The sequence below is a fragment of the Pongo pygmaeus genome, chromosome 5 (genome assembly GCF_028885625.2).
Source record: "Pongo pygmaeus isolate AG05252 chromosome 5, NHGRI_mPonPyg2-v2.0_pri, whole genome shotgun sequence".
Classification (NCBI taxonomy): Eukaryota; Metazoa; Chordata; class Mammalia; order Primates; family Hominidae; genus Pongo; species Pongo pygmaeus.
The window spans coordinates 122974650-123000367 of record NC_072378.2 but is presented as its reverse complement, the minus strand read 5'-3'; the positions used below and the strand labels follow the sequence as shown (position 1 = coordinate 123000367).

At 40.4% G+C, this 25718-nt stretch overlaps 1 protein-coding gene across 7 annotated transcripts in view; it reads right to left on the bottom strand.

Moving 5' to 3' along the window:
* Window positions 1-22762, bottom strand: part of SMPDL3A (sphingomyelin phosphodiesterase acid like 3A) — a 38428-nt gene extending 15666 nt beyond the window's left edge. For 2 of the 7 annotated variants that reach the window (XR_010126769.1, XM_054492395.2), the window contains exons 1-8: window positions 20514-22762; window positions 14116-14329; window positions 13038-13182; window positions 8554-8650; window positions 6138-6307; window positions 4880-5060; window positions 3607-3731; window positions 646-799 (exon numbers count right to left, since the gene is read on the bottom strand). Coding sequence is in view for 6 of the 7 variants with exons in the window: in XM_054492395.2 (XP_054348370.1) it covers window positions 646-799; window positions 3607-3731; window positions 4880-5060; window positions 6138-6307; window positions 8554-8650; window positions 13038-13182; window positions 14116-14329; window positions 20514-20625 (1198 nt within the window). In the remaining variant the exon portion in view is untranslated. Of the gene's footprint in view, window positions 1-162; window positions 800-3606; window positions 3732-4879; window positions 5061-6137; window positions 6308-8553; window positions 8651-13037; window positions 13183-14115; window positions 14330-19961; window positions 20480-20513 lie in introns of those variants that run through there. The other 5 variants (XM_063666547.1, XM_054492394.2, XM_063666546.1 and 2 more) reach the window with 5 other exon arrangements.
* Between the last annotated feature and the right edge of the window lie 2956 nt (window positions 22763-25718).

Genomic DNA, 25718 nt, shown 5'->3' with positions numbered 1-25718 from the left:
GATGTTTCAGCATGGTCCTAATGACCATGGTATTTTCCCAAGAACAGATAGTGCATGTAAACAGTGGTAACCTCTGTTTACATATGAGAGGTAAACAATTTGGACCTCAGTTAACACATAGATTTTAACTAAAAATTATCATGTTAAGAAAACTTCATCATATTTAGAGATAAAGAATTTGCTTTATTGTATAAATGACAATTTCAACAAGGGTACAAATTAGATATAATTATATAAACTGAATATTTACATCCAATTTATATCCATCATTCTATTAATGAGCAGTTTAAATATATAATACAACTCAGAATGATAAAGATATCTACATTTAGGCATCAAAAAGAAAAAAAAAACAGAAAGCAAAGACAGGAAGTCTACTTGCCCACTCAGGAATTAACAAAGATTTATGTAAAATTCCCACAAATTGATCTCAGAATCAGAATCAGAATCAGCATTTTCTATTAACAAAAACTGTGAAATACTAGTAATTGTGCTTTATATAAAGCTGTTTGAGGCAATCTACATAGGAAATATTATCAAGATTCATAATTGCACAAATCTGAAAGGCCTTACATGTCTTATCACATATTACACTGCTGTCATAACTCACAAAGAAATAATTGTAGTATTTTATAAACTGCTTACTGTCTAGGATTGCAAATTGTTTAGCTAATCCGTATAAACTTTCCGGCTGCAAATCTTCAATGTCATAGGTCTGGGTCAGGATATACTCCAGCTTCCAGATGGACTCTCCCTTTAGATTCGCCTCTGTCAGATTCAAGTAATACTGCAACATATCCTGCAGTTAAGAACAGTAACAAAACCTGGTTCACTTTTTGGCACATGAGGCATTGTACAACAAGAAGCGTTCATGTTTAAATTTCTGTGACATTTTAGGCTGGGCACTGTGGCTCACGCCTGTAACCCTAACACTTTGAGAGGCTGAGGCGGGTGGGTTACCTGAGGTCAGGAGTTTGACACCAGCCTGACCAACATGGTGAAACCCCATCCCTACCAAAAATACAAAAAAGAAAAAAAAAAATTAGCTGGGCATGGTGGCGGGCACCTGTAATCCCAGCTACTCAGGAGGCTGGGGCAGAAGAATTGCTTGAACCTGGGAGGTGGAGGTTGCAGTGAGCTGAGATTGCGAGATTGCGCCACTGCACTCCAGCCTGGGTGACAGAGCAAGACTTCATGTCAATAAATAAATAAGAAAGAAAGAGAGGGATGGAAGGAGGGAGGGAGGGAGGGAGGAAGGAAGGGAGGGAGGGAGGGAGGGAAGGAAGGAAAAGAGGTTCAATAAAAAACCTGTATCACTTTTTCAATTTTAAAAAGGATGAAAGAACATAACAGCACATAATCCAAACTATAAAGAGAGATGTACAAAACAAAAAACCTTCAATTCACACAACCTCAGAGGTAACCATCACTAATGGTTGTGTGTATCAGTGGTGTGCTGGAGGCAGCTTGTACCAGCTCACAAAAGCCGACTGTCAAATTTTTAGGAATGTTGCTAGTCAATCTGTGGCACTTTGGTAGCTTGAAATTGTCCATGATGTGAGTATTTCTGTCATGGAAATTGGCAAACACTACAAATTAAGGCACTTTTCCCCTCAGTGAACCAGCTGTTAAACATTTTTCAGTACTACAGTGTATGTGTGGTGATCTAGGCTTTATATCAAAACAAAGATAAATATTTGGAATGTGCATACTTATTTACATTTTTGGCTTTTTCAAAAAAATGGAGTCTTACTATATACATTGTTGTATTTTAGAAAATTATTTAGAAATTATATGAGAAATTATTTTTATATTTTTAGAAATTATTTAGTGCTATATCAGGAGAATCTTCCCACATCGGTACATATGTACACACGTAAATATACATCGGGGTCTGAACCTCAGATGCTGTGTATTAGATACATAAACACATATATAGATGGATATATATGTGTGTGTGTGGACCTACATATCTGAGGTTCAGATCCAAAATTAGGCAACTGAAAGTTGTAGAAAAAATTCTTTTGGACTAATTTATCACACAATTGTTTCATTTTCCCATTTAATCAAATATTTATGAATAAAACCAGATTTCTGCCACCATACCTCCTCCCTGTTATTCTGGGGAATAACAGAACCATCTCCTATTTAAATTCATCTAGAAAAAAAAAGCAGTTATACCAATAATGGCTTTAATTGAAGTGAATTATTTTCAAATTATGTTTGTAGAAAGGGGAAGTTACCCAAACTGAAGTACCCATAAGCTAAATGGCCAGTCTTTTGTGCTAAATTGTTCTAAAGCAAGGAGCCATGAAGCTGCTCCAAAGAACTTTTGTCCCAAATATCCAATTCAATTTTTTTTTCCTTTATTTTATTTTATTTTATTTTGAGACGGAGTCTCACTCTGTCGCCCAGGCTGGAGTGCAGTGGCACAATCTCGGCTCACTGCAAGCTCTGCCTCCCAGGTTCACGCCATTCTCCTGCCTCAGCCTCCCAAGTAGCTGGGACTACAGGCACCCGCCACCACGCCCAGATAACTTTTTTGTATTTTTAGTGGAGACGGGGTTTCACCGTGTCAGCCAGGATGGTCTCGATCTCCTGACCTCATGATCCACCCAACTTGGCCTCCCAAAGTGCTGGGATTACAGGCTTCAGCTACCATTTTTTTCCTTTAAAAAATTTTTTTGGGTGGGCCCAGTGGCTCACATCTGTAATACCAGCAATTTGGAAGGCCAATGTGGGAGGATCACTTGAGCCCAAGAGTTCAAGACCAGCCTGGGCAACATAGGGAGACCCCCCATCTCTACAATAGGATTATAAAAATTAGCTGGGCTTGGTGGTGCATGCCTGTAGTCCCGCCTACATGGGAAGCTGAAGTGGGAGGATCACTTGAGCCCAGGAGTTTGAGGCTGCTGTAAGCTATGATCGCACCACTACACTCCAGCCTGAGTAACAGAACAAGAACTTGAAAATAAAATCCTGTTTGTCAACATTTATTAAGCATTTAGTATGAGCCAAACCTGGGTAACAGAACAAGAACTTGAAAATAAAATCTTGTTTGTTAACATTTATTAAGCATTTAGTATGAGCCAAGCATTTTTCTAAGTGCTTCACATAGATTTGTTCATGCAATCCTCATAGCAACTCAGTGAATTAAATAATATTTTAATTCCCATTTCATGGAGAAATAGACTGGGACACAGAAAAGTTTAGAAATAATGGCTCATGAGAGGGAATGGGGGAATGGTAACAGAGCCTACCCTCTTCTTGATACTTATATTCTGGAGAAGAAGAATGAACATGACTTAGTGAAACATTTCAGTATGTATACAAGTCCACAAACATGGCACTAACCAATGAAAGCATCTAAATAAATGTGAAGTCCTTAGAAGAACAGAACAGAAACAGCCTTCCAAAGACTAACTTCATCAGCTCACACTTAGTAAGTCCTGATAACATTGCAAGTATAAAAAAGAAGAAGGATGCCAGGAGATTTCAACATAAAATACATCTCACATGACTGTCCTGAGAAAAATTCAACTAAACTAATGAAAACTGCAAAGATATGCATAAATATGGGGTCAGCTCTGAAATCTGCCAACTTACCAATAATTTATAATCACGAGGATCGTACTGAAACAGTCTGATACCAGGATTGTTGGTCTGTTTTTCTAAAACATTCTTCACTGGTGTAACAGCAGGAGCCACAAACAAAGAATTTACTGGACGCCCTGAACAAAACACATGCACATAAACATACATTTTTAAATAATAGAGTTTAACTATATTAAAAATATAAACAGGCTCCAGATTAAGAGATTAACAGAGATAACCAAGTGATATGTGATCATTGATGGATACTGACTTGAAACAACTGCAAAGAGACAATTTTGAGAAAATAGGGGCATTTTTGTTATTGATACAGGATAATTATTGTTGATTTTGTTAACTAAGTTTGTGGTTATGTAAATTATCCATATATTTTAGCAAAGAATATAGAATATGTAGTGCTGAAAGGGATCCAGTGTTTGAGATTCACTTTCAAATACTCCAGCAAAAAATTAAAAGAATATAAGGCCAGGTGTGGTGGCTCATGCCTGTAATCCCAGCACTTTGGGAGGCCGAGGCGGGCAGATCACTAGGTCAAGAGATCGAGACCTTCTTGGCCAACATGGTGAAATTAGCTGGGCATGGTGACACACATGTAGTCCCAGCTACTTGGGAGGCTAAGGCAGGATAATCGCTTGAACCAGGGAGGCAGAGGTTGCAGTGAGCCGAGATCGCAGGGTGCACTCCAGCCTGGCAACAGAGCGAGGCTCCGTCTCAACAACAACAAAAAAAAAGTGAAAAATCTTGATAGATGTTGAATGTGAGTGATGGAGTACATAGGAGGTTTGTTTGTATCATTCTCTCCGCTTATATATGTATCAATAAGAACTTACAAGTAAGAGCTTAATATATTTTATTTTAAGCCGCTGTGTAAATTGTGCTTTGCTTTCTAAATTCTGAGAAATAAAACAAGTAGCATCAAAAGAAACTTCAGTGTAGCAGTTAAAATAGAGTGATATTTCTTTAAACTCTAAGATTTAAAAGAAAATTTGAGTGAGCTGAGGGTTTCTGAGGCTTTGGTGTTGACAGCAAATAAATAACGCTGGCCCTGTGGAGCTAATAGGAGCTTATGTTGAAGAAATCTAGCTGCAGGCCTAATGTTGTGATTTGGACACTCATCATACAACCATTGAGGATAATTCAGAAAAGGCTAGTGCTGGCAGAGTTTTAAATAAAATGTTTAATTTACTAAATCAGCAAATTTACTGGATATTCACCACTTTGCTCTAGACTCTTAGACTGGGGAGATGCAAACACAGCATTACATTACCTTTTTTATCTGAAAGAACCATAATGCTGTCTCTGTGAGTGTGTCCATAAAATTGTCCTGCAATGACATCACTGTATTTTCGAAAAATATCTATCAATTTCTCATTATAGTATTCTCTCATTGCTGTGATGTTCTGTGAAGATGGCAGATACCCCACTGGAACATGTGCTATGATATACACCTGGAAAAAGAAACACAAAAAGGCCTCATGAGAATCTTTCTGCACATTCATCATAACTAAATGACATTTGGATACCCAAGATTGAAAGTATATTAATTAAAATTTAGAAAGCAAATATATCATCTCTTCTATTTATAACAAAAAGAGATGAAATTATAAAACTATTAGGGTCACTATATTTGCACACTGTTGATGATGTAAGGCAACTGTGACTTCAGTCACAATTTTTTGAATTGGCCTCTTTTTATACCAATAGATGTCCACTAATCCTAAAAGCAGTAAAAGCAAAACAAAATAAAACTTGCTATGCGAGGTGGCTCAGGCCTGTAATCCCAGCACTTTGGGATGCCAAAGCAGAGTTTGAGCCCCGCCCAGAGTTCCAGACCAACCTGGGCATCATGGTGAAATCTTGTCTCTACAAAAAATAACAGAAAAAAAAATTAGTCAGGTGTGGTGGCGCACACCTGTAGTCCCACCTACTCAGGAGTCTGAGATGGGAGAATCACTTGAGCCCAGGAGGCTGAAGCTGCAGAGAGCCATGATCACACCACTGCACTCTAGCCTGTGCAACAGAGTGAGACCCCTGTCTCTGAAAAAAAAAAAAAAAATTAAAACTAAAATGAGTTGGCCAGGCATAGTGGCTCATGCCTGTAATCCCAGCACTTTAGAAGGCCGAGGCGGGTGGATCACCTAGGTCAGTAGTTTGAGACCAACCTGGCCAACATGGTAAAACCCTGTCTCTGCTAAAAATACAAAAATTAGCCAGGCGTGGTGGTGGATGCCTGTAATACCAGCGACTGGGGAGGCTGAGGCAGGAGAATCGCTTGAACCTGGGAGGTAGAGGTTGCAGTGAGCCGAGACTATGCCATTGCACTCCAGCCTGGGCAACAGAGTGAGATTCCGTCTCGAAATTAAAAAAAAAAAAAAAAAAGAAAATCCGTGAATTGTAAAGTGTTTATGCAAAAAAATCTTCAAATTCTAATACTTTTATTGATACTGGAGTCCACCCCAAGTTTAATAAACATACAGATTTTGCCTTCCGTCTATTCCCAGATGGTTTTGGTCTATGGGATCTACCTTCTCCTTATTCTGTTGAGAGCTGTTCAGTGTACTTTCTAGCCATTCAAACTGGTTGGCTGGGTCAGTCTTGTTCAGTGTCATTATATTTGGGCCGTAGTACAAGTTTGTGTTTAGACTGATGATCCTAAGGTTTGGATTAGTTGTAACTTTCTGTGAATAAAAACCACCTATAAAAACAATTTTAAAACACATTTAGGAAAACATACACATACACACAAACATTGTGAAAGCAAATTCCTGAGGTTTACAATCCAGTCGGGAGGTTGGTGCTTATTTCTCATTGTTTAGTTTGCACATAGATAGGCTGTCATTAGATAAGAATCAGATTTAGCAAGCATTTACTGCAAACCTGCTATGGTGCCAGGCCCCGTGCTATCACTTCCAACATATTGAGATAACAACAGCTGTATCCAATATTCACATGAAAAGATAAATAAGTGTTTTGGCAGTAAGCAATGAGATTTTATGAAAGAAAGACTTACACAACAACTTCTACTTTTATGATTAGGGGCTTAAGAAGAGAGACATTGTGAAATATAAAATCCAAAAAATGGTAACACATATGGATCTTGCTAGAGACTACTCGGAAAAAAAGGTCAGACAAACCACAGCTGCTACAATCTCAGGGGAGAGGAGGTTTAAAGGCATCATTCCACCCACGCCTCTGAACCACTGGTGATGGGACACCCGAGGATCTGTTGCAATGACACTTTCAGAGCTGGGCACTAAGATCTGGCCCAGCTTTCTTTGCCCTGAGCCTACTCACTATGCACGGCTTTCCCTAGCTTTCAATCATGATGGATCACTGCCCCTTTAATTTTCTCTATTCTTTCTTGTAGTTATAACACCTTATTATTTTTATTATGGTACTAGCAGGGCAGTTGGGTTTGACTTTGTCAGAAGTTATTTTTGAGAAGCTGCCTTTCATGTCCTAGTAGTAGAAAATGACAACAGGTCTCACTAGGGCCTCTGGGATGACAAAGTTTGAGGCCCCTCATGCAAGACATCTCTGCCCCAAATCACTTTTGCCTTTAAGACTTTCTCAGGATTGCTTCTATGACTTTTAACTTAATATTATACTCCAGTGTTTAACTGGAGCTTTGAGGGCTATCATTGGAATGGATATCATTATGAAACTCATATGGCTTTTTCTTAGGGCCTGCATTCCACTTCTCAGCTTTTTTCTGCCTCCCCTGCTTTATGCTGAGTCTCCTTAGAAGGCAGAGCATTTCTTTAGGAATCTTGATCATTCTTTATGGCTCTCCCTTCAACCTGCATAAGCTCTCCGCGTGTCTTGTAGGATGTGAAGTATAAGACTAGACATAGGCCGGGCATGGTGGCTCATGCCTGTAATCCCAGCATTTTGGGAGGCCGAGGCAGGTGGATCTCCTGAGGTCAGAAGCTCAAGACCAGCCTGACCAACATAGTGAAACCCTATCTCTACTAAAAATACAAAAATTAGCCAGGTGTGGTGGCGGGTGCCTGTAATCCCAGCTACTCAGGAGGCTGCGGCAGGAGAATCGCTTGAAACCAGGAGGCAGAAGTTGCTGTGAGCCAAGACCATGCCATTGCACTCCAGCCTGGGCAACAAGAGTGGAACTCCATCTCAAAAAAAAAAAAAAAAGACTAGATATAGTTCCCTAGATTAATCAGAACCATAGTCTAATTCTAAGCTATCATGTCTCAAATTCATATATACTATGATTTGCTGCATGCTAGCAAAAACAATAACAAAATAGTGGCAAAAGCCAAAGGGTTAACAAAAATACCGAAAGAAGTGTTTTAACTGAGAGAAGTCTAGCCATTAACTTAATATTTGTCTCAACATTCTGAAAACGCCAAAGTCTTAGTTTAACAGCTGGACACCTCAGTTAAGCTCACAAAATGTCAGGGATTTACATAATGATGTGTCAAGAGCCACCGGAGCAGAGGGCCTTTAGACATGACCCAGGGAAGGCCTTATTATGCACTAATTATGCATTACTTTCCCAAGCACCTCAAAGTCCATGTTAAAAGCTTAGTTATCCTCACTTTACCAGCTGTTTGTTTTATAAAATTGTGCTGCTTGGTTAGAAGTTAGTGTCCATTCTCTCTTCTCAATCAATTTTCCAATTAGAAACATATACTTTTATTTACATTCAAATCCAAAGTTCAGCTTTTGCTCCATGGGGAACATACCTACCTAATTAAGAGTAGAAGAAGAAAAAAGAGTAGAAGAAGAACAGGAAGAGCTCCCTGCAAGATAAACAGGTTCATGACCTGTGTCACAGGCAGCATTACTACTCACTGTCCTCCACAAAAACTGAGGGCTGTGCTCCAGAAGTGGCACACTCAAGCAAACATTAAAAATTTAAGTCTAAATAACATGAATAAAAATTGAGGCAAAATAGGAATAACTAAGTCTTTCACTTACCTTTCCTTAAAGTACTAATAGCTTCTTCATCTAGCCATGGTTTCCAGAGGTTTGCTACTGCATTGTACACTTTACTGGTGACTACAGGCAGTTGATCCTGGCCACAAACAATATAATCCACCATTGAAATTTAAAGATACACAGCTGAATTAATGTAAACACTACTTGAGCACTGACAACTACGTTAGGCATCTAGAGATGCAAGGATGATTATTAGATAGACTTCATCTTCAAAGAATTATAACTTAGTTGGAGACTGGGGGATAAAATGTAACCAATTAACTATAAGACAATGTGCTGGGCACTACCCAGAGGTCCGGGGAGCCTAGAACCTCTAGAACAAGAACAATCAAGTGTAGAACAATCAAGTGTAGAACAATCAAGCAAGAACAATCAAGTGTAGAAGCAAGAATAATCAAGTGTAGCCAAGGGCCAGGTGCAGTGGCTCATGCCTATAATCCCAGCACTTTGGGAGGCCAAGGCAGGCGGATCACTTGAGGTCAGAAGTTCAAGAAGTGCCTGGCCAATATGGTGAAACCCCATCTCTACTACAAATACAAAAATTAGCCAGGCATGGTGGTGAGCACCCATAATCATAGCTACTTGGGAGGCTGAGGCAGGAAAATCACTGGAATCCGTGAGGCGAAGGTTGCAGTGAGCCAAGATCGCATCACTGCACTTCAGCTTGGGCAACTGAGTGAGGCTCTGGCTCAAAAAAAAAAAAAGGTGTAGCCCAGGGAATTAAAGAGTGAAGAGACTGTTTAAGCCAGGCCTTAAATAAGGACTTTATCAACTTAACAAAAGGGCATCAAAGCAAATGCAATGGCCCAGATACAAACACAGGCATAGGCACAGGCACAAGCACAGAGTTCCATAGGTGTGTACCATGTACAGAGAAAAGCTCATGTTTTAGCATGGCTAGGATATGGGAAGGATGTGGGAGTGTGCTCATTAAAGAGATGCCAAAGGCAGGTTTGAGCCTGCACATGCGCTGCCTGATGCAGCATGCCGAGGGAACAGGAAAACATCATGTTTTAGAATTTAACAAAGTCTTCTGAACTGTTCAAACTATTATAAGCTTCTTAACTCTTTGAATAAAAATTTACAACCACATGCTTTTGATTTGGAGAAGTCTCTTTAGGGTAGCATAAATTATATCAAAATATTTTGATTTTTTAAATAACACATTTTAAGTACAAAACATTTTTATTATCATAAAGTATCTTCAGGATGACATAAGCTCTAGTGTAGAAGTAAATGGGGACCCTCACCTGGAGGAAAACAAACAAACAAAACTTTAAGAAAGTAAATACTGAAGCAGGGCATGGTGATTCATGCCTGTAATCTCAGCACTTTGAAAGGCTAAGCCAGGAGGATAGCTTGAGCCCCAGAGGTCGAGGCTGCATTTATCTATGATTGTGCCACTGCACTGCACTCCAGCCTGGGCGACAGAAAAAGACCCTGTTTCAAAAAAAAAAAAAAAAAAAAAAAGTAAATACTGAGTAAAAACCCATAAATCATTTGTGAATTGGATAATTGTTTTTAATTTTGTTTTAAAAAATTATGTTAAATGACTGAAATCCCTTCTTCACTCTCTTCATTTACTTCTCTACATTGGTAAAATAGACCTATTTCTGAGAGAAGTTTATCAAAAGTTATTTTTCAAGAAGATGCCCAAGTCCTAGTAGTTCTTGATACATGTGTCTAATACATGATGAACATATAGATACACATAGGGCAAGTAATAACCAAATGACTTGTTTCAATTGGACTAAACATGTATTTTCAGTTTGTGTCCAAGATCAGGGTCGCCTATCTGAGAATTACGCAACAGCTTAGGCCAATCTAGATTCTGATTGAAAATCGGTATGCATCATTATCATCATATAATAAAAAGCCATAAAGTCTTGGCCATTTGTTTACTTTGGGATGGATGCCAAGTATGGTGTGGTGACGGAGAAGCTTAGAGTTATGTAAAAATCACTTTAGACTTTCTTCTCTCTTTTAAACATGAGAAATACAAGCACCAGAGAAGTTAGATGGCTTATCCAGGGATAGGTGTCAGTCTCAGGGCTGGTCTAAATCCCATGATTACTCTCACAGTCAATTGTCTATTGCACCATGTTTCCTTCCCAATCCTTTTTGGCTCTGACATAACCACTGCTGAGAAATGAAGCCTAATGGAAAGTGATCCACCCACAAATTCAGTGGCACCAGTCTTGCCAGTGTAGGAGTAAATGGGGACCCTTCCTTGGGTGGCAACAGGAAGAATCCTCCAGGATGTCCACACTGATACCTACTTCTGATGTCATAGGTGGGGACATGCATCTGTATATGTATATTTATGTAGCTATGCTGCATGAACATAGAATTTCAGTGGAAAAAATAGCACTTATGAAATTTATTTGTTTCTAACATTCTCCAGAGTTAGATCTCAGACATCAGCCTCTAGGAAATTTTGTTGCGGAGCTTTCATGTTACATTTGACATTTCCGAAACTGTGAGGTGGAAAGATGGTAGTAGAATAACAGAAAGAACATTTTTAGATATCAGATCATAAGCTAGAAAGAGAAAAAAAATTAACTGTTAAAGGTATGTAGGCTGCCCAATTTACCCTAGCTGTATATATTAATATAACAGGATATGTTATAGAAGTTAGGTAGCATTTCTGTCTTTGAATTGTAAGATCTGACTTGACAAAAAGAGGACAGAGATAAAAATAAAATGAAACAAATCCTCAAAGGAGTTACAAACATGTATCCCCTTGTCACCACTTAATGTGACAATCACCACCAGCCCACTTACTGAGGGCTGATGCTGTGCCAGATAGTAAGCTATGCCTTTTTCATATCACCAATGCTCACAAAAGCTTTGAAAGGTAGGCACTTCTAGCTTCTATTTACAAATGAGTGATCTCTGCATCAGCAAAGTTAAGTGAATCACCCGAGTTGGCCAAGCTATTAAAAGCAGGGCTGGGAGGGAGGTGTGGTGGCGGGGAGGGAGGGAGCGGAAAGCAGGGCTGGTTAAAGATGTACATTCTAGTGACTATGAACTCCTGTGTTTTCCAATATTCCAGTCTTCCTGCCACCTAAGGCATATAAACACAATGTGTGTGACCTTGGGCTGCTGGAGCTCATTTGTTCCCAAGCCTCTTCACTATGTGGTCTAACACATCCACAGGAACAAATGCTCGTTGACAGGCTGACTCAAAAAGACTCACATATTACTCATCTCAAGATAGTAGGCCAGGGTCAAGAAGTCACTTGAAACTTAAGCTTATTCTAGAATACAACTCATCAAAATTACTGTATTCAGGTTCGATTAACTAAAAATAATCAAAACCCTCATTCAGCATTCATTTGACATGAGACGGAAGATATTCTAAGCAAAGAGAAAAATGTGGACACAGGCGTGAAAGTAGATATGTTTGGGAAATACTGAGTATGTTAATCAGGCAAGGCAAGGGATGTGCAAAAGGATGTTGGTTTAAGTGAACACAGATCTGAGGTAAAAAGATCTAGAGCATGGGCTCTGCTCCCAAGGGATTCTGAGCACTTGGACAAGTAATTCACATTTCTGAGCCTTCATTTTCTCACCTACAAAATGAAGGGTAGGTCTAGACCAGGAGTCAGCAAACTTTTTCTATCCATTTCAACTGCTCTATTCTGAAACATGAAACAATCAAAAGCAACGTAGAATGAATGGAAACATAGCTGTGTTCCAATAAAACTTTATTTACAAAAACAAGCAATAGGCTGAATTTGTACCACAGGAGACAATTGCCAAGCCCTGGACTAAACAAAAATCTCTGGGTACAAATCTAAGATTTTACACTACTACGATACGATGCTGTGAATAGGATGGCTATCTTGCTGTTATGCACCGGTTGGTTCTCAAATAAAAACCTGTTGGAGCCAGGGGTATCTCAGGCACTAAATGCTCCGAACATGGTTTCTGCCTTGAATCATGTCTTAATTAGATAAACTATGACTTGAACATGGACCTCCTTCCTCTTTGCTTCTTATGGTAATTTGTAATGTTTTTGTTTTTATTTACAATCTAGCTTAGATCAGGGTATGCACATCTTTGTAGGCCTAATAAGAATTCTGGAAAAAGTAAATATTTATCAATATTAACCTTACTTGCTAACCTTGTCATGGACATGCAAATGAACCAGAACATTACTCAAAAGAAAAGAGAAATTGAAGAAGATTATGAAGGAAAACATAAATTAATAATCCACAAACTGGATAATTTTATTCTGAAAACTCACTATTGATATAACTTCTCATGAAGTATTAAAAGAATACTTTTACAGTCCCCAAAGTACTTGTCTTTGCCTTTCTTGATGGTTAGGATTAAGACCATATTCTCCCTCTATAAGACCCATTCCCATGCCCTATCACTAGCTAGTTATTGTCACAATTTTGACACTACTAATAGGAAAAATTCTTTAAGCATTTCTGAAAGTCTATCAAATTTACCTGTGGCCAATAGTCATGATTACCCAGTGCAGGGAAAACCTGGAGATTTGGAAAGAGGCTCTGGATGGTGGTTGTCATATTAGTGATCACATTTATAACAGTGTCTGTTGAGAGTTCAGGTACAGGAACATGAGGCGGGCTATCCCTGAAAAAGAGACAGATTGTAAAGAACAAAATCAGTTTCATAAAGAGTTACTAGACTTATGCATGATGCCTTGCTATATCTATCATTGCAGACTTCCATTTTAAAACAGCAGATTACAGCTAAAGAGTTGATAGACTACTCTTCACCTACCTCTACCCTACAGATAATCCTATAAAAGAAAATTAACAAAATATAATACAAAAAATAAGCTGGAAATCCCAGCCTATTTCACTACCTGACTGAAGATTTGTAAGAGGCTAAAAACTGCAATAATTAAAAGCAGATGCCAATTGAACGAGAGCCCAAATGCCTATTTCAAATCCCAGTTTTGCCAATTACTAGCTGTGTATACTCATAAGTTACTTAGATGTTCAGTGCCTTCATTTCCTCATCTGTAAAATGGGAATAATAATACCCATTGTAAAAATTAAATAAGTTACAATGTATAAGTTAATTAAAACAGTGCCAAGCCCCAAGTAAATACTCTACAAGTATTAGCCATGGTCATTATTCCAGGTAAAGAAATATGGGCCTCTTCACCCTATAATGATGAAGGGAACCAGTTAGTTATACTGCCAGAAGATGATGCTTTACAAAATTGTCATGACAGGTAAACTTCCATTTATTGCCTTTCGTCTTTGATAATTTCATGAAGACCTAGTATCGACACTTCAAGATATTGAAGCAAGTGTGCTGTTTATGGATTCATCTCTTAGTTAACACTGACATCTTTCTGAAATCTGTATTCCAAAATAAAAAAACACTTCTAAAATTGTTCTTACCTCTAATAATGTTGATTAGTTTGACCTAGTGTTTTTTTAACTCAAATAACTCTTAAAATGTAACTAATCTTACGGAATTCAGCACTTTTATGAAGTTTAGGACACTGTAAATAAATATTGAGTAATTAATGGTACTTATATAATCACTTACCCTGTCCATATCATGAAAGATGCTTCTTGTCCAGAATTTTTAATAAAATCAAATGCTGACAAAATAAGTTGATATGGAGAATCACACAGAACATCTCCAAAAGGGCCAGGGTTGGAGGCATTTGCACCTTTAGATGAAGCGCACACTTTTGTGTGGTCATCTGTGATGTGGTAAGTAGGGTCTAAGTGTAAGTCAGTCACATGCCAAAACTGTCCTGTTGATTACACAAAAAATGCAGATAAATCTACTTGTTCTCTTTTGGAATTCTCATACAAATATTTATATTAAGACTAGAGACGGTTGTTCCTCCCTCTGATGGAGGAAAGCCTTGATAATTTAAATGTTCATACGCCTTGAAGTTAAATACAATCCTTCTCTGTGAGAAGATGAGCTTCAAGGAACTGTAGGAACAATTTACTAAAGTGTGTCAGAACTGAAGAGCTCAGGCCGGGCGCGGCGGCTCATGCCTGTAATCCCAGCAATTTGGGAGGCTGAAGCAGGTGGATCACTTGAGGTCAGGAGTTCGAGACCAGCCTGGCCAACATGGTGAAACCCCATCTCTACCAAAAATATAAAAAATTAGCCGAGTCTGGTGGCACACGCCTATAATCCCAGCTACTTGGGAGGCTGACGCAGGAGAATCACTTCAACCCAGGAGGTAGAGGTTGTGGTAAGCTGAGATTGTGCCACTGCACTCCAGCCTGGGCGACAGAGCAAGACTCCGTTTCAAAAAAAAAGAACCGATGAGCTCAGTATTAGTATCAGCATGATAACCTAACAAAGAGTACTTAGCAGAGCTATGTTTCCATAATAAAATGTATGAAAATATTCTTCGGAGAGGCCAATGATGATATCACCTTGTGTCTTAATAGCATGTCTCCTTTAAGAATTTAAGATTTTACAAATTATTTACATTCTTCTTGTAGAAAAATTGACGTATAAATACGATGTTGTTTGTTAGGGTTACACAGTGAGTAAGCAGACTGCAGAACCAGGAACTATATATCACTCTTACTTTCTCATAAACCTTGCCTCTCAACATTAATTCAAAGAACATAAATCTCTAATACAAGCTTTAAGCCAAAAACAGGAATTCCCAAAGGTTCTTAAAAGTTATTCAATAGAGGTACATCTTCTATCATATACTCATATAAAATGTTAATAATATTAAGGGAAGCAGTTGTTAAAAAGGATGCTTCCATTGGGTTTTTAGGAAGCAGCCAAGCCCATTTGATAGCATCCTTACTTGGAAATCATCTTAAGAAAGTTTTGTGTGTGTGTGTGTGTTTTTTGAGACAGAGTCTCGCACTGTCTCCTGGGCTGGAGTGCCATGGCGTGATCTTGGCTCACTGCCACCTCCACCTCCCGGGTTCCAGCGATCCTTCTGCCTCAGCCTTCTGAGTAGCTGGGATTACAGGTGCATGCCACCAAACCCAGCTAATTTTTTGTATTTTTAGTAGAGACGGGGTTTCACCATGTTAGCCAGGACGGTCTCGATTTCCTGACCTCATGATTTGCCCGCCCCAGCCTCCCAAAGTGCTGGGATTACAGGCGTGAGCCATCGCGCCCGGCCAAGAAAGTTTCCTTTATTGAAGGTAATACTAGAACAAATAATCACAGCGGTATCTCTCTTTATTAAGTATTTGCTATGTGCCAGGCACTGTGATAAGCAATTTAAATATACTATGTCATTTGATTCTCAAAACTACTCTCTGAACTAGGAATTATGGTTCTCATTTTAGAATTGAAAAACCAGTGCTGGGTCAAATAGAAATTTGTTAAAGTATACACAGCTAATAAATTTGAACTCCCATACTGAAGGGCTTCCAAGTTTGTTTATACATCATTTATATATGTATTCAATGATCCTTATAGACCATGTTCAAATTGTTTTAATAGAGATTTTTTTCCACACTTTTGAGTTTTTGTGTTTACTCTGATTATGACTAGAAACACATCAGAAGTGACAAAGTAGCATGTACTACACCAGAAGCACAGAGCAAACAGGTAGGATGCAAACTTTAAACTCTACCAATATGTTACAACTGAATAAAACCCAAAGCTGGGATAAGGTGAAACAGTTGATAAGTTAAGGTGAAAGGGGCGAGTTATCTTTTGGTTGTTGTTTCCTCCCAACATAGTAGTCATTATAATTTCATAACACATTTATGTTCACAACTAAGAAATGGTAGACAAAAGATCCAGAAGAAAGTAGTAGTACGGTCAATTACTTGGCACTTAGTCACTATTTGAAAACATCTGCCAAAAGCAATTTTATTTTATTCCATAATGCAGAAAATACCCCAATCTTTATTTCCATCTTAGATATACTTTACCCAGCACAAAAAGTATAAAGATGGCAAATAGCTCAGAGTCATCCCAGAGAATCGTTTTAATGTGAACATGTATTTGTATTATTTCGAGAATTTAAGGGTATAGTAAATGAACATGAAACAATACAGTGTCGTGGTTAAGAGTGGAGGCCAGAGTCAGACTGTTTGACTTTCCAACCCAAGCTCCACCACCTACTAATCTTGCTGTGTGATCTTGGCCTATTTCATTGATGAAATGGGAATAATAATAGTGCCTACTGTGAGGGTTAAGTGACTTAGTAGAAGTAAAGCCCTTAGAAGGTGTATGGAACCAAGTAAGCTCAATGTTAGTTTTACTGTTATTTTTTTAACTTCAAACCCCATTTCCAAGTAATACTTAAAATTCAAGTACTTATTACATGTTTAGTACTATTTTTTATGCTTCACATGTATGAGCTCATTATTATGTATACTCCATTTTACAGATAAGAAACTGAAGCACACAGAGATTAAATTCAAGTTACATGCATCATCTGCAACAGAGCTAAACTATCATCTGCAACAGGGCTAAACTGAATTCAGGAAATCTGACTCCAGAGTCCACATTGCCCTTATCCACATACAAATCCTCTCTGTGTTTTCACATTCAAATATCTCCAGTCTCACTTGCCTCACATGAAAACAGATAATGATACCGGGCACTCATGCCTGTAATCTCAGCACTTTGGGAGGCTGAGGCAGGAGGATCACTTGAGCTCGGGATTTTGAGACCAGCCTAGGCAACATGGTGAAACCCCATGCCTACGAAAAATACAAAACTTAGGAAGGATCTCTTGAGCCAGGGAGATTGAGGCTGCAGTGAGCCAAGATTGGGCCAAGGCACTCCAGCCTGGGTGACAGAGACCCTGTCTCTTAAAAAAAAAAAAGGAAGAAGAAGAAGAAAGAAAACAGATAACAACAATATCTACAAACGAGATACTGTGAAGATTAGGGGAAAAGAGACTATAAACATATTCAGCATCTGTTTCAGTAAACCCAAACCTGAAACGCATTAAGAGTACACCCCTCTGATATAATTTAGTACCTAGATTTATATCACCAGCATCTAGAATATGCATGACTTATAGTAGCCCTTCAACAAACATTCTTTAATTTATATATGATGACATTTAGGCAAATTTCATGATATCCTCAAGATCACAGACGACTCAGTAATGAAAGCTTAACTGGAACCAGTCTCTTCAGACTTCCGGTCTAGTGATCTTTCTACTGCATGGCATTGCCAGACAGATAAATTAGGGGATAATCATTTAAATTCACTGAAAGATGTCTTTAAATAGAAGCCAAGAACAGAGCTCTGACAGGTTCTTAACCTGGGACTCACAAATAATGAACATCTGGAAGCCTCATGTCCCTCCCCTAACTAAACTGTGCGCATATGTGTTTCTAAGGCCTGGCCTGTGGCAGAGCCCACTCTAATCCATGTTTCCTAGTTCAAAGTCCAAACTTCTTTTTACTACACCACGTTTTCCTGTTCTGCAGACTATCTCTAAAAAGATTTCCAGGTCGGGTGCGGTGGCTCACGCCTGTAATCCCAGCACTTTGGGAGGCTGAGGTGGGCAGATCACGAGGTCAGGAGATTGAAACCATCCTGGCTAACACGCTGAAACCCCGTCTCTACTAAAAATACAAAAAATTAGCCGGGCGTGGTGGCGGGCGCCTGTAGTCCCAGCTACTCAGGAGGCTGAGACAGGAGAATGGCGTGAACCCGGGAGGCGGAGTTTGCAGTGAGCCGAGATAGCCCCACTGCACTCCAGCCTGGGTGACAGAGCGAGATTCCGTCTCAAAATAAAAAAAAAATTTAAAAAAAAATTTCCAAAAATATGTGTGTGTTCAACATATCTAGAAAAACGCTCAAAATTATACCAGAAAATCTTTTAATCCAAAAGACTTTATAACTTCTCCTCAAGAATCCAATGAACCATAGTTCAGACATAATTCAGCTCGCCTTATGCTTTATTTGAACGCAGTTTGAACACTCAGCAGTATATGAACGGTTGAAGTATGGCTGCTGAGATTGGCCAAACTTAGCTATTGTTACCGGTGCATACTCTTAAGTTTTCAGTTTCATCTGACTATTAAGCTAGGTTACAGTTCATTCACAAGGATTCAAATATACAAGTAAGGAGTCCTTCTCAGGCCATATTTAGTTTGCTTTAACAGTACCAATACACAAGCCAGTCCCAGCCTACTAAATCCAAAGAACTGTAGCCAAAAACACACAGGTGAAGCTTCTTAGGACTTTTGTCGTCCGAGCACCAGGACTTGACAAGGCAGAAAACTAAGACTGGGAATGTAAACGCAAAAACACAAAACAAGAAAGCAGTAGCCAGGCAGGGTGGATGCTGAAAGGAAGTCCAAGCATTTGGGGCTGAGAGGAGGAGGCAGGGGAGTTGTCACATCAAGTGGAAAATATGCAAAATATTACAAACAAGGAGAATTGTGAAACTGCTGAGTGAACACTTCAGACCTTTGAACTCCAGTAACACTTCAGACCTTTGAACTCCAGTGACTCCAGTAACGCTTCAGACCATTGAACTCCAGTAACCCCTCTTCCTTCCCCTTTAGTAGGAGGGGATTCAACCTTGCAGTTTCCCAACCAAATAGGAGGTGTGAAGACTCAGAGTCCGCAGAAAGCGCTCATTGAGGCCTCTTTAAAACACAGGTGAATTTGCCACTGTGTGGCCTCAAGCAACCTGAGACATTTTATTTCAAAACCCTAACCGGTCACATAATTAAAGGAACACAAGCTAAGCTGTAATAAAAGCAGAAACCAGTATACATAAACATTTTGGGGAAATTTCTTGTAATGACTGACATTTGCCACAGTTCGGAAACCAGATTTACAGTTTTTGCTTCAGACCTGACAGCTGAGTCGTGAGGACTTGGCCTTCAAAGAGAAGATATTTGCCCTAGAGCGTTCCCAAGTCCTGAGAAAGCACAGAGGGAGCGAAAGAGGTTTCAGCACTAGGTGCTGCTACCGAGTCTCAGGGACAACTCTCCCCCAAAAGAAAACAGAACCCCACTTCTCTAATTTTGTTTTTCCTCTTAAGAGTGCAATTATTTTTAAAGGGAGTTGAGGAGGTGGGGGCACCTTGATTTTTGAAACTGGAGGCTCAGATGGCATTGTACAATCTCCCACCAAAATGTATCTATTCTGGATCAGTGAGTCTCAAACTTAGCCGAACGGAATCATGCGGAGGGTGGGTTAAACTGCATACTGTGGAACCCCAAAGCCGGCGTTTCAGATTCAGTAGGTCTGGGATGGGCTGGAAATCTGCAATGCTAACAATTTCAGGTGCGGCGGCTGCTGCCACCCCGGTCCAGGGCACACTTAGAGAATCACTACTGTAACGGGCACTGTGTTAAGTGTTGGGAATGAATAAAATGGGTCCCGCCCGCAAGAAGCCTAGTGGACATCCAGGTGAAATGAAGTCCCCGTGAGTTCCACGGTAGACTAAGGGGTGAGTCTACCTGAGGGTGCTTTCGCGCTCTGGCTGGGTGAGTGGCAGAGAAAGCCACCGACCTCGGTCGAGCAAGACAGAAGATAGTCTGAGTCACGCTGAAATTTACATCTCTGAGCTGAGGGCGAAACTGCAGTCCCCCTCCATTCAGGACCGATTAGGGGCCTCTTGCTGTGCTGGACATCGGACTCCCAGCTTCCTCTTCCCTTGAGTCCCGCAGCTTTTCCTTCCTTCCCCAAGGAGCAAAACAACTGAGATGCAGGATGTAAACAAAAGCCAGGCTGGCGAAATCCGGCTGACGCGCCCTTGGAGCGCCCCCACCGGCAAGGGCATTTCCCCCGCCCAGCCCCGGCCTCCCGGCTGGACGCCCTGACGCTGTAGTCCCTTGGTCGCCCTCCCCGCGCCCAGCAGCCGTAGTCAACGCCGGACGCGTCAGGTGCCCCGCTAGCCCGAGCCTCTGCCGGGGGCAGCTGCCCCCACGCACTTTCTCCTGCTATGCGCAGGCGCCGCCGCTCCGCGCTCTCTGCCCCGGCTGGGAAGAGAAGGGTCGCGGACAACTCACCTATCGCCGGAGGAGGATTCCTGCCGCCTGCGGGCGCCACGGGCAGCCCGAGGCCGGAGCGGCAGTGCCAGGCAGTCAGCAGGCAGCAGACGAGGGCGCGCAGCAGCGCCATGGAGGGCCGCGGGGCTGACCCGGAGCCTCGGGCTGTCCCGCAGCTCCACACGGACCGTCAGGCCTGAGGGTGAGGCGGAGGCAGAAGACTGCTGCGGGTGTAGACGCCCGGCTGATCACGTGCAAAGGCAGATTGCGCGCGAGTCAGTTCGCCTGACCTTCAGCTGCTGTTTAGCGATGATCTGTTCTCGTATTTCTTAGCGTCAGTGTTTGGCCTAGGAAGGAATGTACTTGTAGAAGCTCAGATTCCGGCTCGTGTATTAGTGGTGCAGTTGATGTCAAACACTGACATACTGGTGCTTGGGGATAGAGAAAGACATTCAATTTGGTAAAAGCCAGAAGGAGGGAGAACAAGATCTCTCAAATCCGTGTGTAAAAAGGAAAAAGCAGAGAGTTTTTATTCTGCTAGAGAATAAGAGAGGGGGAGTTTCAAAGAATCCAGGGGAAAATTCTGTTTCTTCAGTCTCAGATAACACCTTTGAGCAATTAGACGTCCAGGCATCCGCAGCTGGTTGCAAAGCCCTTGGATGTATTCATCCCTTCTGCAAACATTTTTGTGACCCTGAAGTTACCTCTTTGTTCTAGACGAGGAAGCAGTACATCAGCAGTTCATAATTATATTGTGGAAACAAGGAGAATATTGGGCAAAAAGCCAGTGGTTAAAATGTGCAAGCAAGCAGGAGCCTGATCAGAATTTTCATTATTTCAGTCACTAAAAAATGCTGGGGTGCTGAAATCTCAACGATCCCGGTTCCATTCTTGGGCCAACCTACCCAGCTTTAATGGGTAGGGCTCCTCAGTTGAGGTGATGCAGAGAGAGCCCTGAAGTATCATGATTTGAAGGAAATCAGCAAAAGCTCTGGATACCGCAGTGGATCTCGAATTGTCGTCTCTGGACTGGGAACATTAGCACCACCTGGGAACTCTAGTTAGAAATGCAAATTCCCAGGCACCACCCTAGACCTGTTGAGTCAGAAACCTGCTGGAGCCCAGCATTTTGTGTTTTCACAAGCATTTCAGGTCATGTTAAAGTGATTGTGATGTTTGAAAACCAATGCTCAAAGGTATCACGTTTTGTTTTTTGTTTTTTTTAAACTGCCGGGAAGAGAAGGGTCTTAGAATTATAACATGTTCTGAAATCATGCTTTATGCATTCCAGAGATGCATGGAAATCATAAGTAGAGGTGGTTGATTTGATGCTTCCACGGAACTTTTTTGAATATACTTCTGGCAAAGAATTAAGTCTGTACAAAGAAGTAAGCAAAGATAAGTCTGGCAAAGAAGCCAGAATCCCGAAACTGTGCTGGATCCTGTATTCTGTGTTCCTTCTCTCACCATTTATGAGGATGCTGATCTCTTGGAGATGACAAGCTAATAATTTAAATTTATAGGGCGTGGAATTCCTTTGCAGAAGAAAATGCTTTCCATAATTACTAACCTCAAAAAAGATGTTGTAGAGTGTATTTCTTTCCCAGCATAGAAAGCTTTGTTTTGTATCCCATGTAATTTAATGGGAGTGTGTGTCATGAAAGGGGCTTTGAAGTGGGAAGCAAGGTGCTTCCATTTTCTGTTTTGTAAACCAAAAATAAAATTTGAAGGCCCCCCACAACCATCTGAATGGGCGACCATCTGAATGGACTCTTTCCCCAGTCAGGGCACTCTAAAATTTAACCTAAAAGACTGGTTCAGGCCATGAAAAGGGGATGGGGGGGTTGGACATGTGTAATTAACATCAACACAGACCTTGAGTCTGATAAGAAACATTTAAGGTCTGTTTTCTCTAAAGCCTGCTACGTGGAGGTTTCATCTGTGTGATAAAATCTAGGTCTAACAACCCCTTCTCATAACCCAGACATCCTTTCTATTGATAATAACTTTTTCAATCAACCAATTGCCAATCAGGACATGTTTAAATCTACCTATGATCTGGAAACACCCACCCGCCGCCCAGCTTAAGGTTGTCCTGCCTGTCTAGATCAAACCAATGTAAAATCTTACATGTATTGATTGCTGTATTATGTCTCCCTAAAATATATAAAAGCAAGCTGTACCCTGACCACCTTGGGCACATGTCAGGACCTCCTGAGGCTGTGTCACTGGCCCATCCTTAACCTTGGCAAAATAAACTTTCTAAATTGATTGAGACCTGTCTCAGGTATTTTTGTTTTACAGTTTCAAGTCCTGCCAGGGCAGCCCAAGTCCTGCTTCAGCTTTTGGATGATTCAAAAGCTTGCAAGAACCAAAGTGCATTCCAGTGGTGTACAAGATGGTCCCTGGAGTTTCTCAGTTCACAACCTCTAGAGTATGGGAGAAAATGGAGCCAGAAAAAAATGGTGAGCTGGTGAGAGGAAACAACTGTAAGGATTAACAAAACAACTTAGAAGTTTTTAGTCCAAACATTTAAAGCTAGGAAAAGGATAAATTATAAAAATAGCTCTTTTCACTCCTTTTTTTTTTTTTTCCAATTTCAATATACTTTACTGGAAGTAGCTGGTTGCAAAATAGTTTTTCAGTAAGCGTGAAACAAGGCATACACATTTAGAAACTTAAGAAATGTTTGAAATCCTAAAAAGTACAGTATATTAAAATTAGTGGGTAGAAACACCATCCTTCTTTCTACTCACTCCACTTTCTTTTTTTTTCCTTAATACTCACTAAGAAGCAAAAAACTACAGTGCCCCAACATCTCTACAGGTATATCTCAACCATGGGCATATATTTGTAGGTCTCCATGTTCCAGGTGTACAAATATGTCATCGTGAGTGTGTGTATCTGGGTGAGGGAAATCACATGAAAGAAGAGCAGAAGCTTCACAAGACAGCCTTAGCTTAGTTTGTATCATTGAGACCTTTGTATCATTTCAGAAATGTTCTTCCAGGGCCTGTTGGTCAAATTGCCTTTGGTCTTGGTCATTTTTCCTTTCCTTTAATTATGTTTCTTAACTATGTTAAGAAACAAAACAAAGGTGGCAAACCAGAAAAGTTAGTGCATTGACAGATTGACAGTGTGAAATAGAATTTGGTTTGAAGAAAGATGATTTGCGACTACCTAGAAAAATTTAGGAAGCAAACATGTTAATTATCTTCCCTCTTAAAATCATTTGTTCTACCACTGCAACCCTTGATCTTTCAGACCATTGCATCTTTGTTTCCCATTTAGGCCACCCAAAAACCTTTTCATTCTTCACTCTGGGAGACAGTTGTTATGGAAACTGGTGCCGGTGTTATTTGGCTTCATTTTAATGAGCTAAAGATAAATCTATCTTTGGCTTTGTATCTTTAATAAGAGAGAGGCCAGAATCTGGGCTTCTGGTAGAGTGTAGGCTGAAATCCAGTTGTTAAGCAGCCCTCCACTAGAAGCAGAGATGGTGGCTGTCAGAACAGTTGGAGCCAACAACCTGTTCATGTTCTGTTTCATGCTTTTAAAGACAGGTAAACTGAGTGCAGTGGTATGTGCCAGTAGTCCCAGCTATTCAGGAGGCTGAAGTAGGAGGATTGCTTGAGCACAGGAGTTAGAGACTAGATTGGGCAAATAAGCAAGACCCCATCTCTTAGGAAAAAAAAAAAAAAGGAAAATTTTCTCATACTTATAGCTGTAAGTTAATTGAACATTTTTTTTTTCTTTTGAGACAGAGTCTCTCTCTGTCACCCAGGCTGTAGTGCAATGACACAGTCTTGCCTCACTTTAACCTCCACCTCCCGGCTCAAGTAATTCTTGTAACTCAGCCTCCTGAGTAGCTGGGATTACAGAAATGCACCATCACACCTGGCTAATTTTTGTATTTTTAGTAGAGACAGGGTTTCGCCATGTTGGCCAGGCTGGTCTTGAACTCTTGGCCTCACGTGATCCACCTGCCTCGGCCTCCCAAAGTGCTGGTGCTGGGATTACAGGTGTGAGCCACCATGCCCGGCCAGTTAACTGAACTTTGAATTAATTTATAAAAACTTACTGAAAACACTGGGCTGATTAAAAATGAATACAGTATTACATATAAGTGCTGAAATATATTTACCTCCCTAGCCTCCCAAGAGGCTAACAAACAAAAGGAATGATCGGGAGAATAAAATCTTGTGTTTTTGTTTCAGAAGAAAAGTTAGCTGAAATATTAATTTTGGAGAGGAAATAAAGAGAAATATTGCAAGATTTCCAGCTCTCAATATTATTTACTACTCATGAGAACTTGGACATGCAAATCTAACCTTCAATTTCCTTGTTGGTAAAGTAAAAATAATACCTGCCTTCTTGCTAAACATTGTATGGTTGAGAAAATGTATAAAAAGCATTTTGTAAATGATGAAATATGTAATAATATTGTTTGTTTGTATTTCACAAATTCAGACCCCAGCCAGACACAAACAGGTATTTAATTTGGTTTGGTCAACTCAATCACCTTCCCTTTCTTCTCCCCACCCCGCCCCACCACCCTGAAATTTTGAGTGTCTTTATGCGCAGCACTCCATTTGCACTCTCATTGACTTTATCCAACTCAGTTTAGTTGTCTGGAGAAACATTTTTTATAATCCAGGATAAAATTCACTCCTTTTCTCTGTTGCCTTTCAATAAGAAATTTTGATTACATGGTATTTTGATTATATTTACCGTTTAACAAGATATTTTGATATACACCATTTTGTTTCTTCAAACTGTTTCTTCTAAAGACACTACTTCCACCGAGTGCGGTGGCTTATGCCTGTAATCGCAGCACTTTGGGAGGCCGAGGCGGGTGGATCACCTGAGGTCAGAAGTTCAAGACCAGCCTGGTCAACACGGTGAAACCCCGTCTCTACTAAAAATACAAAAATTAGCCAGGCGTGGTGGCGGGCACCTGTAATCCCAGCTACTCAGGAGGCTGAGGCAGGAGAATCGCTTGAACCCGGGAGGCGGAGTTCGTACCACTGCACTCCATCCTGGGCAACAAGAGTGAAACTTTGTCTCAAAAAAAGAAAAAAAACGACACCACTTCCGTAGCCCAACCCGCTATACAAGGCTTCTCTGGGTCCTGGCCAAATGAGTTTTGCCATCACAGATTCTTCATGGAAGGCTCAACCAAAACTGTGGCATTTCTGTATTTTCTAAGGCATTTGCTTATTTTTT